The sequence below is a fragment of the Acomys russatus genome, chromosome 1, assembly GCF_903995435.1.
Source record: "Acomys russatus chromosome 1, mAcoRus1.1, whole genome shotgun sequence".
NCBI classification, from domain to species: Eukaryota; Metazoa; Chordata; class Mammalia; order Rodentia; family Muridae; genus Acomys; species Acomys russatus.
The window spans coordinates 20,054,992-20,067,589 of record NC_067137.1 but is presented as its reverse complement, the minus strand read 5'-3'; the positions used below and the strand labels follow the sequence as shown (position 1 = coordinate 20,067,589).

General features: G+C 47.7%; 1 protein-coding gene across 4 annotated transcripts in view; it reads right to left on the bottom strand.

Moving 5' to 3' along the window:
• Positions 1–12,598, bottom strand: part of Galnt14 (polypeptide N-acetylgalactosaminyltransferase 14) — a 311,256-nt gene that overhangs the window by 73,042 nt on the left and 225,616 nt on the right. For all 4 annotated transcript variants that reach the window (XM_051169112.1, XM_051168958.1, XM_051169180.1 and 1 more), the window contains exon 2: positions 10,934–11,103. In XM_051169112.1, the coding sequence (XP_051025069.1) occupies positions 10,934–11,103 (170 nt within the window). The remainder of the gene's footprint in view (positions 1–10,933; positions 11,104–12,598) is intronic.

Genomic DNA, 12,598 nt, shown 5'->3' with positions numbered 1-12,598 from the left:
AAGGGAGAGCTATATGTCTTTTGTTTAGGCAGCCAAGAGAAGATATGGCCCAGATTAAAGGTAGATTGTTCCACCTCAAGAGATCTGGGTTAGAAGTCAGTTTTCCAACTTTAAATAACTTAAGAAAAAAGTCCTTCACCTGCTTGGATTTTTAGTTAATTCCAGATGTAGTCAAGCAGCAAGGAGGACTAGCCACCACCAATGACAAAGGGGCTAGAGAGGTTAGGGGCTTATCTTAGGGGGGACCCAAATATTCTTTATTCACCCCTAATTTCTCTCCTTATTCTATGATCCTGGATCAAAATCTTTGGCCAAATGGCAAAAGATAACCCAAAGAGAAGCATATCTGAAGAGGGATGAAGAGCCTGGTCTAGCATTTGGCTTTCTAGCAAAGGGCATAGGTAAAATATGAAATATCACCATGAAATAAGGTAGAAATACTTGATTTGGGCATCCAGCTAACTAAAGTGCTTATGAAAAGTTGCTGTTCTGGTCAGTTTTATGTCAACTTGACACAAGCTAGAGTCGTCTGAAAGGAAGGAAGCTCAACTGAGAAAATGCCTCCATAAGATCTGGCTGTAGGGCACTTTCTTAGCTAGTGATTGATGAAAGAGGGCTTGAGGTCATTGTGGGTGGGGCCATCCCTGGGCTGGTGGTTCTGGCTTCTATAAAGAAACAGGCTGAGCAAGCCAGTAAGCAGCACCCCTCCATGGCCTCTGAATCAGCTTCTCCTACCAAGTTCGAGTTCCTATCGTGACTTCCTTTGAGTTTCTGCCATGTTTGAGTTCCTGTACTGGATTCTGACGATGAACAGTGATCTGGAAATGTAAGCCAAATAAACCTTTTCCTCTCCCGAGTTGCTTCAGTCATGGTGTCTCATTGCAGCAACAGCAACCCTAACTGAGGCAGAGGCATTCCAAAAGGTAGGAGTGTAGCAGTGGGTGCAGGAGGGTGGTGAAGGAATTCCCAGTTACCCATGTGGGGGGAGCTGCTTATGCTACAGATCCAACATTCCATGGGACAAACCAGCTTTTCCACAACACACCCCTACTGACTTATATGCAATAATCTGAAGTCTAAATTCCTCACGGCAAATGTTTAATCCATGACACCCCCCATCTTGGTATTAAACACATCCTTGAATCTCTGTCTGCACTTCTTTTCATTACCCAAATCCTCAGACAGTATGAACTATGGGAAACAGACCCAGGGAGCAGGCAGGGGAATCTGCCCCCAGAATCAAGGCCTCTCATCAGCACCTTCAAAGCCACAAAGCCCATGTCTTTGGTCACCTGCCCATTACAGTTTGGCCTAGGGGACAGGATGGTAGATGACATTCTTCTATCTTCTGATTAGTCATTGGATGGTTGAAATGTTATTGACTGTGCCTCCAGGTAAAGCTAAAATATAGTTATCAAACTATCCAAAGAATCCCTGGGTATCACCTCTTTCCTTTGCTCCAAAGTCCAAGTTATCATCTCGGTCAGTCTGTCCCTATCTCTGTCTTTCTGTCTCTATCTGATGTGTTCCCTCTCCCTCAAACACACACAGTAGGGTTGGCCTAATTGGTTTATGTTAGTCACAGAATAAGAGCTACATATTGGCTTAGAATCTGAAAGCCTGAGTTTGAGTTTCAGCTAAGCACTGATGACCAGTTTAAACTTGGATAGGCTCCTTAGCCTCGCAGAGCCTGTTCTCCTCATCCAGGAGTGTGGTTCATCTTTACTTCCTAGGATATGCCCAAGTCTCTGTCACCCACTCTGGTGCTCATTCTGAAGCACAGAAGTTGCTCTGAGGAGGAAGGACAGCTCCCATTCCCACATCCACTCCAGTCCCTTAACCCAGGACCAGTGTTTGCTCCTTACGCCTCACATGTCACCTAGGAACAAGTGGCCACTGTGACAACCATGGAACCACCATAAGGCCTGTGTTGCTGAGATTCATGTCAGGCTCCTTCTGTAAGATCGACTCCAGTTGGGACCAACCAATCTTAGCTTGCTACTCCTCCTCCCACAGGGGCACTTTTGTGTCCCAGCCCCATTTTGCTCAATCCACTTTGGCTTCTTTACTCTATTAGAAGCTCCCACAACATAGCGCTGACGTAAAATGTTCATAGGGCATCTCCAGGGTTGCCATGGCAATGGAGCAATGATAGTATGAGAATGAGAGTCTTCTTCCACTTGTTTACTGAGTTAACTCTAAGCCCTTCCCTCCTAAAGTCAAGACTTGGCTAAACATGACTCTAAGTTTCCCTTCCAGAATGCTTTCTCCGCTCTTTCCCTTCATCAGTACATCCTCCAAACTAGGTTGATTTAGCAATGGACTGGCTCTCCTGTCTGATAGCATCCTATGCTCTTATTCCAACATGGAACCATATGTTCCTGCCATGTAGCAAAAAATGCCATCTACTTCTGAAAGCCCCAGATCCCCTCTTCTACACAGGCCAGCTCCCCCTTATCCACAGAAATATTCCCAGCCCCTATGCTCTACTACATGACCAAGGCAGGAATAGCCAGACTAAAACATGGGAGAGAGGGAAAGGTTGGGGTGTTGGTCTGAATCAAGGAGAAATGACCTCGACACGATGCATCTTTGAGACTCACAGGGACCCATTCCTAAGCCAGAACTTGGCATGTGGAAAGCTCTAAATACAAGTGTTGGCTGAATGAACTGAATGCACAAATCATGAATGAATAAATGGATGACATGCACAATGTAGGGCCAAGGTTGGAGGCATTCTAGGAAACAAGGTATGAGAAAACAAATTTGCTAAGGTCGTTTGTCTAGATAAATTCTCATCAGCCAGTGTAACTGCCTGATCCTTCGGTGAAAACTAAGGAAATCTGAAACTCAGAGAAGGCAGTGGCAGAAGAGACTTGTAGGCTCAGCATTCAGAGACTCAGAGGGCACAGGGATGAAAGGGAATCCTTACCCGGAGACACATGTTACCCCATTTCTGTGGCCCATCCTCCCTCTTACCTGGAGAGAATTAGCTCAAGATTCCTGTATTGGTTACTTTTCTCATGGCTGTGACCAAATATCTGAAATGAAGCAACTAAGGAAGGGCAGTGTTGTTTTGGATCATAGTTTGAAAATGCAGGCATCTCCACAGAACAGGAAACATGGAACCCCCAATGCTGATGTTCCTTTGGCTTCCTCCTTTTTAAAAATCAGGACTCCTTGGCTAGAGTAAACTTCGAACCCCTACACAGATCTAGCCAATGGACAGGATATTCTCCACAGTTGAGTGGAGAGTGGGGACTGACTTTCACACGAACTCTGGTGCTCCATATTTGACCACGTCCCCTGGATGGGGAGGCCTGGTGGCACTCAGAGGAAGGATAGCAGGTTACCCAGAAGAGACTTGATAGCTATGAGCATATACAGGGGGAGGAGGTCCCCCTCAGTCACAGTCATAGGAGAGGGGAGTAAGGGGAAAGCAGGAGGGAGGGAGGAATGGGAGGATACATGGGATGGGATAACAATTGAGATGTAATTTGAATAAATTAATAAAATATATTTTTGCAAATCAGGACTCCTAACGACAGGAGTGGAGATGTCTCTGACTCTCTTGTCTGCTTGTGGGACTCTTTTCCTTCCTACCAGGTCGCCTTGTAATGCCTTGACAAGAGGGTTTGTACCTGGTTTCATTGTGTCTTGTTATGCTGAGCTTTGTTATTATCACTGGGAGGCCTTCCCTTTTCTGAAGGGAAACAAAGAGCACTGGATCTGAGGGAAAGGGGAAGTGCGTGTGTGTTGGGGGGGCAGGGAGGAGGGGAGTGGGGGCAGGGAAGAGGGAAGGGGGCAGGGAGGAGGGGAGGGGGGCAGGGAGGAGGGGAGGGGGTAGGGAGGAGGGGAGGTGGGCAGAGAAGAGGGGAGGGGGGCAGGGAGGAGGGGAGGGGGCAGGGAGGAGGGGAGGGGGTAGGGAGGAGGGGAGGAAGAGGACACTGTGGTTGAAGTACATTGTGTGAGAGAAGAATGAGCCAAAACTAAAATAAAATAGTTTAATTTTTTGAGTCAAGTTGTCCTGTAGGCCAGGGCAGCTCCAAGCTTTCCATATAGGCAAGGAGAGCCTTGGGCTTTCCCTCCCCGCCTCTCTCTCCTGAGTGCTAGGATTATAAAACAAACGCTACCACGCCCTCCTCATTGCTCCCTCTTTATTAAGTCCAAGTTCCCAGCACATGGGATGTCCACACATGTTCAGGATTGGCATTCGATCTTCAGTTAAACCTCTCTAGAAACATCGTCACAGGCATGCTTAGGGGTCTGTCTCCCAGGGAATTCCAAGTCTAGTCAAGTCAACAATGAAGACGAGCCATCAAGGCACTGTGGACATTAGGGCCAAATACCCAGGTCTGCTGCCTCAGCTTAAATACCCAGCCACGTGCAAAATGCTCTGAAATTCCTCCCGTGGTTCCTTTCCTTCCATGAGGCAACTTGGACTCTAGGCAAAGAATATGTGGAGACGCCATCAAGGGGCTCACATCTAGTATTGATAAATGGTTCGTGCAGGGGGACTGGCAAGGAGCAGACGTGAAGAGCTTGTTTGCAAAAGCTAAGTGCCTGTGATAGGCCTCCCGCCCTCCTCTCAGCCTTGCCGCAGAATCACTAACGCAGTGCTGAGCTGGTGGAATAGCCTTGGCTCTGAGGGAAAAATGAACATTTTTTACGCTTAGCCATTCCAGCCGTAAAGATTCTTATCCTATTACTGCTAAGTGACGAGCACAAGGAGAGAAATGGTGATGATCTCTGACAGCCATTCCAACCGAGTAAATACAAGGAGGGAGAAATACGTTCAGAGACCCGGGCCACTGCCCCTTCATTTCCCAGGATGAAAAGGAGCAAAGGAAAAATGTCTTCCTGGTGAGATGTATCGAAGTGTAGAATTTTCCCTTCAGGCAAGAGATGGGCGTCCCACTGGTTCTTTCCATTTAGTTCCACACTGGACGAAGGGCTGGGGGAGTATGCCGGAAGGGAGCAATCACACCCAGCCAGGCCAGGGAGGAAACCTAATGAAGCTTCCTAGCTCGAACTCTGTGTAGCCCACCCTGACACCTGCTCCCCTGCAATCAGGCAACACCATAATAGGCATTGCTAGGCAACAGCAAAACCATACATTTGCTTTATCAAAATACCTCTCCCAACCCAGGCACACACACTGTCCCGTGCATGCCCTGACCTGAGGGGTGTGTCTCCACCTGATGGCTTCTTGTTTGCCAGATATTTTATGTACTCCCAGGATGAGGGCAAAGCCAGCTGTTGTGACAGGGTTGAGGTAACTAGAAAACAGGGATTGTTTGTTGGACTAGGCACTGTGTTATGAGCAAAACAACTCTGTGGAAATATTCCTGGACTTTTAGCTCAGCTAAAGTTGTCTCTTTCTTACGTTGAATTTTTCCTGCATGGCACACCACTACTGCCTACATGTGCTACATGTATCTATGTCTTATTTATCACTGGGATCACAGAACTCGGGCTGTGATGTGGAGACTAAGTTGTTGACAGAGCAACATGCCCATAGTGGAAATATTGGGATTAAGATGCCCAGTGCCCTGTTCAGTTGAAGTGTGACAAGCTGGCAGGGTGAGCATATCTGAACCATAAAGACCAACTGAAGCTGGTCACAGCAGTCCATGATTGTGTGATGATGTGATGACTCGCAGAATGAATGGAGGTTATCCAGCCCAATATTTTACAAAGAAGATATTTCAGAAGTCACACTGTATCCTCCCTCCTCCTCAGCTTTCTCCAGGCACATGCACATCTAAAGCACGCAAGCAAGCCCTACCCTAGCTTCAACACTGTGACCATGATATCAAATGGACATGAATGGAGAGATGCTAATCTCCACCATACGGGTATATAAGGGATCTATCATTTTCTGCACCGCTCGGGCTATGGCATCATCACTTCTTTTACTCCTCTTACTACCTGAAGCTAGGATAATGCCAAGGATTTGGTCAACTCCTCAGCCCACAGGGTGTGGAGCCATGCCTTGCCCTCCTTTCAGCCCTCCTCGGCACGTCACCTGGCTTCTTCGGCTTTCAAGGCAATTCACCCCAACAGCACCTTCTTGGCAGCTCTTGCTCTAATGCTCAGCTAATAGTTGTCTGTTCCAGGCGCTGTCCAAACGCACACTATAAATCAGAATCCAATTACTGTGGTAAGAAAATTGGAAGCAAATTTAATAAGCTCAGACCCCTCCCATGTGCTGTTTCTTCACTCGTCTCTTTTCAATAATGAGAACTCTTCTAAGGGGAAAGAGGTTTTTTCCTTTAACTCTGTGACTGCTCTCTCCATTTCTCAAATGAAGCTCCTGGGGGTCAAAGGATAATGAGAGAGGGCTTCTTTTAGCTCCTGTTTTCCTCTCTGCATAGGAGGCAGGTGGGAGAGAGTGGTAGTCTTTCCAATCTGTCTTTCTCTTTTATCCATCCCACAAACAGATATTGGACCCCTATCACAGACCAGACACTGTAACAGATGTTCAGTGCATTCCTTACCCTACAGGGCAATTGACATCACAACTGGCAGGACCTTCACTGCAAGGCAGGATGGGGCTAGAACATGGCTTGGCAGGAGCAAATCCTGCATCAATGGGGCTCAGTTCCTTGAATGAGCCAGGCAACCAATGGAGATCATTGGACATGAAATAAGGCATGACAGTGCAGTGGACAGTTCTTAGGAGCAGTGGTGCCAGTTGCCAGGAAGATGGCAGAATGAGAATGGCAGGGGAAGATGGAGGGGAAAAAAGGGAACAAGAGAGGCCAGCATCTACAAGGCCAGAGACAGAAGCCATGGCACCTGGGCAGAGGAAGATGTTCACAAATATATGGGCAGATGGATACATGTATCCTAGAGCCTTTACTCTCGCCTCAAACCCTGAGCCTTTTGGAATAACCAGCTCACACATGGACTTCATCTGGACCACAGAAGTGGGCCACCAGAGCTATCCTATGCTTCATAGAGAATTGGGTAATTCAGAATTACCCAAAGTTTTTGCTAAGCCAGGTCACTAGGGTTCACCCCAAGTTTTCTGAGTGAGGCCTAAGAATGTGCATTCCCAACATGTTCCAAACTGCTGGTCCTTTGGTGTAGAGAACCAGATGTTCAAAGCCATTGTGAGTCCTTACTGTTCAAATTGTGATCCACAGTCATCACTGCTCCTTGGGAACTCGTTACTCATGCAGGCTCTCAGAGCTGAGGAGATGGCACAGTGGCTAAGAGCACTTTCTACTCCTCCAGAGGACCCATGCTTGATTCTAGTGACCCACATGGTGGCTCCAAGGGATCGAGATCTCCATTCTGGTTTCCTCCCGTGCTCCCAAAACATGTGGCATTCACTCTGTCTCTCTCAGACAGACACACATTAATAAAAAGTATAAAAAGAATAAACCTTAAAAAGAAAGAAAAGAAATACAGACTATCAGGTCCTAGATTGACCAAGTCAGATTGGAAAGCATCCTCAGAGGACTTGTCTGTTTGCCTGTTTTAAGTCTGAGAAGCCCTTACCCAGAGCGGACACCCTCAAGTCTCGCTGCTCATTAGAGCCACTTGGGAGCTGAGCGAGGACACACTTGAGTTGATTGGAGTCTGGGTATCAACATATTTAAAAGGCTCCCCAAGTGCCTCTCAGAAGAAGCCTGGATTGAGAGCACTAAGACTGGCACTTAGAAACCAACATGCCACACTGTGATGCCGCTCAGTCTCATTTCTCTGGCTTCGAGCCTGACCTTGACCCCTACCCCACCCGTACCTTTGTTCCTCCATATCTCACCGTCACACCGGACAGGCCAACACCTTCCTTCTGGTTTCCAAGCCCTTGCTTCATTAGCTTGTTTACAGAGTGCTTCTCTTGACCATCATTGCACGGTTTTGTTTTTTGCTTTTTGTTTTTTAAATATCAACTACAAAATAGGTCAGTGGTGACTCCATATTTTATTTGGTCCTTATTACAGCCCAAGTAGGTGGGAATCGTTATTGTTATTTTTATCGCCGCTTTTCAAAAGAGGAAAGCAAGGTGTAGAGAAAGTTAGCAAGTCCATTCATCTTGCCAGTACAGTGGCACAGCCAGGATGGGAAATGGCTGTCTGATCCCAGAGACCCTGTCCTGAGCCTCTGCTGACCCTCTTACATTGCTTTCAACTTCACTCTGTGTCACATAGGAGGCCTGGCCTGACCTATTGCCAGTGATGGGCTGATGATAAATATTTTCATTTCATCTCTGAAGATTTGGGTAAAAAGCAAGGCCATATTTATAGCAGTGATCCTCACTGCAATTTTGTCCTCCAGAGGAGACATATGGTAAAGCTATTTTTGGTTATCACAACTTGGTGTGTGCGATGGGGTAAATGCTGGGCTAGAGGAGTGCTATTAGCATCTAGTATGTAGAGGCCAGAGAAACTGGTAGAATCTTGTAATGCCCAGAGCACCCCCTCAATGAAGAATCATCTAGACCAACATGTCAGCAGTACTGCTGTTGAAAACCCCTCACCACCATTAGCTATCTAGCAGGGAGACAGGACTCACAGCAGGGTTAGGAAACGTGGCTGGTGCCTCCAGCCAAAGATGGTTTTCCTAAGCAGGATCTGGATAAGGGAGCTTCTGTAGCTAGGACATCATCATCCAATGGCCTAAGTTTGAGGCAAGAACACTGGATGGGCTTTTGTGGACAGGCTCCTGGATTCTCAAGATCACAAGAGTACCACCAGCAGGGGGCAGCACTCTACTAAGGTCATCCTGGGGCTGGATGATCCAGTTGGTCCCTGCCATAGTGCCAGTCTAGGACCTTGCACTCAGAGGATGCTCAAGGCTCCTAAGATGACTTCTGGCCCAGGTACCCACCTCAATTCTGACTCTTCTCATTTCTATTCTTCTTCTCTCCCCCCTACCCCCTAGATAATATTCCCCGAATCCAGAATTCTCCAAGTGGCATACTTCCAGTTCCTGAAGGGTAAGGCTGTTGCCCTGAGGCAGACATACAGCTAATATTCTTTCCCTCTTTGTCTTTTCAAAGAGTATGTGGATCCTATCTTAATCCTCTCTGCTCTTCTTGCTGTCTCCATGCAGATTGTAGTTCTTTAACAGATGAAGCCCTGGCTAGGTAAAGAGCCCAGACCTGGCTGGCAGAGCCAGCCTCTTCCAGGGATGAGCTTGGCTCTCCATTGTCTGCCACCACAAGTCTGGCCTTTGTACAAACTTTCCTTTATGTTTTGCAGATCAGAGAAAATGAGAGTGTGGAACAGAACTCAACACACTCACCTGCTTGGTGGGCTCTGGGTATGTCCTCCTGTGACTAAGAGCACTTGTGACTGCTTGCAAAGGCTTCTCACCCAGCTGTACCACTGCCTTTTCTGCCTGGGACAGTTCCTGTCTCCTTCCTTGGGGCCTGGCATTTAGAATCAGGACGAGGAAGCAACTACCTGCCTGAGATCTAACAGGGCTCTTCCCAGCCTTCTCTCTCCTCCTCCTCCTTTCCCTGCTCTCCCACACATAGTTTCTGCTCGAGGAAATATAATAACCTGATATTTAAATTTTGCACAAAGAGGAGTAATAGGATAAGAGCTGAGGAATTCAAATAGCTGTGTTAAAAAGAAAGTTTAGGCTAGTAGGTGGGAGGAGGGGGACTCTGGCTATAAGGGACATAGGCACTGCTGCTTAGGGGGACTTCCATAGCACCTTGTAGGGAAAGCTAAATTCACAGATGGTCAGTGTTAGAAGAAGCCAGGATATCATCCAGTTTGTACCCTTCACTGTATTCATGTGGACACCAAGACTCCAGCTCCATGCAGTAATGATGGCGACTAACAAGGACTAGTTGATTTTTCTCCATGGGATACGTGTTGTGTAGGACAAGGCTTCCAGGTTGCGTAGCCCTGCTTTAGAAACTGAGTCTGAATGACCTCACGCAGTGCATGCTCTGGAATCACCAACATAATAAACTGCAATAATTATAAAAGTCCTTTGCATACAAATCTCCCCCCCACACACAACATGGGGACCCAAACAAATAAAAAAGGCAGATCTAAGAGTCTAAAGTCAATACTCTGTACCCCTAAATCAATACTATAAACCCTTCCGGTTGATCTGCCTTTGATTCTCTCCACTCCAGGGGCCAGGCTGCTGTTGGGGTGAGGGCAAAGACAGTGTCATGAAACAAATATGAGTCATCCTTGTGTGACTCTCTGGCATGCCTGGGACAGAGCATGGAGACAGCATTAGGACCAAATTTTCTTCCTCAGACCTCAGTAGCAAGCACAGGTACTACCAGGACTACCAGGGAGGAAACAAAGCATCCATCTTCACAAAGTCTATTTCAGCTCAGAAACAAGGCCCTCTACACTGGGTTAGGCCTGATCTCTGTTGCCCTTTGGAGCTGTGGCCTCTCCAAGCCAGTGGCAACAAGGAGGCTGTGTGAGAGGGCCCCTGGGACAATGCCAACTAAAGAGGCCCCAAAGGTGCATGGGACGCTACAGAAAGGATTTCTGCCAGGGACAGGAAAGAGAGAGAGAGAGAGAGAGAGAGAGAGTAGCCAGAATTCCAGAGGGTGTACCCATCATGCTCTTCCATTTAGAAAGCCAGGATGGGACATGAGACTTGGCCAGGGAGAGCCAGGTCCAGCCCTCTAGAAGCCCATGAGCATTTTAGTATGCATCATCTAAGGGACAACCAGGCAAGGGGCAGCTGTGCTCTTTACTCTCCTTAACCTGCAAGCAGAAGGCAGGGTCTTTGGGATGTTGTGTGACAATAAGCTGTGTGTAGCACAGGTATATGACTCTGTCATGTTACTTTAGTGTCCAGTGGCAGATAGTAATGCACCCGCCCCTGTTCTGGGCACTGGGCACTATAATCAGTGGGTCCCTAAACCAAGCTTGTTGGTGGTCTGTCCTAGCTGCAGAGGCGGGTAAGGCCCCTACAAAGAGGAAGGAGGAATTACCTCTTATGGCGAGTGTCGGGGACAGCCCGATTGCTGGGGATCCGCTCGCTCTCCCGCTGGTTGAAAGCGTACAGCTTGTAGGGGTCATCGCCAACGCGCCACTTTTTGGCATTCAGATATCGCCGCTCATCAAACTGCTCCCACAGGTCATCCCAATCTGCATCGGAAGGCTGTGTGACAGGAATGGAAAGTCTGTGAGAAAGGCTCCCTGCCCACCACCAGCTCTCATCCGTCAGCAGCTGATCAGAGACTGGGCTTCTCCTGGAAATGCTGAGCTCAAACAGGGGACCAGGGATGGAGCATCAGCAAAGCTGTCAGCAATAGCAATCACATACAGAGCAGTGATAATATTGCTACTGCCATTTATGAAGTGCCACATACCAGGTACAGTCCTAGAACCGTAGCTCCCATGACCTCATCTAATCCTTCCACAATTTCTCAGGTTTTTCAACTTAAATATGAGAGAACAGTCCCAAACAAGCACTTTCCCCAAGATCCATACACAGGAAGTAACAGGAGCTGGACCTGAATCCTGAGAGACCACCTTCTCAGGACATGTTGTAAGAATACATGATGCAATAGCACAGACCGGGGGGGGGGGGGGGGGGGGGGCAGGGAGCGGGGCAAAAATGCTATTCTTTCCAGTGTGTTTCAGGAGAGGCAGTTTCCGGAAGTATGTCATTAATAGACAATGGTGTATGACCCACCAGACACCTTTGTCTTTTGTTTCTCCTGCCTAAGAACCTGTGGCCACCTTTAGGAAGCATCAGTGCGAGAGCAAATAATAAGTCTCAGTGTGTGTGTGTGTGTGTGTGTGCGTGCGTGAGAGCATCAATGGGAGAGCAAGTAATAAATCTCTGTGTGTGTGTGTGTGTGTGTGTGTGTGTGTGTGTGTGTGTGTGTGTGTGTGTGTGTGTACAGGACTTCAGAATACGGAAAGTGACTTTCATATTTCATACTCAAACTCTGACCAGAGTACAGAAGAAGGGACCCTAGAAAGGCCACCAACCTGGCAAGTGGCAGGTCTCAAGGCTGAGCTTAGTCTTCTGGATTCTTCTGACAGGAGAGACAAGGGGCTGTCTCTCCATCAGAGCCCATGATGCCTGGTCTGCCCCACAAGCAACAAATCCACAGAGTCTCTCCACCTAGCTCCACCCAGCTAGCGGGGCTGAGCATCCTGCCCTCAGCTTGACAGCGCTTCCTAAAAGATGTTACCACTCTCACCACCCAAACCTTTCAACTCCACTTAGAGAACAAGTGCTGCGCCTCCATAAGGAACATCTTGATGGCCTCAAATGGGATGGCTGATGACCTGAGGCTGGCATTGTTCATTCATATGACCCTAATAGTCAATAAAGCATCCCACATGGCATACATCTTAAGGGAGAAGACATCAGCCATGCTGCCACAAAATTCTAGCTGTTCCTTCACAAAGGCACCCAAGCAGGAGGCTCGGGACAGCCTTAGTGATAGTTGCATGGGCTCCATGGCAGGTAAGAGGGGCTATGCCAGTCTGCACGCTCATCTCAGGCACTGTGAGATCTTATCTGGTAATTGATCTCTCCCTTCCTCTTTGTTATCTCTGTTTGAAACAGCCTCGTCCTCTAAGAGCATAAAATGAAGCCCTGGAAACCAGTGATTTTTATCCAATAATTGATTTTATTA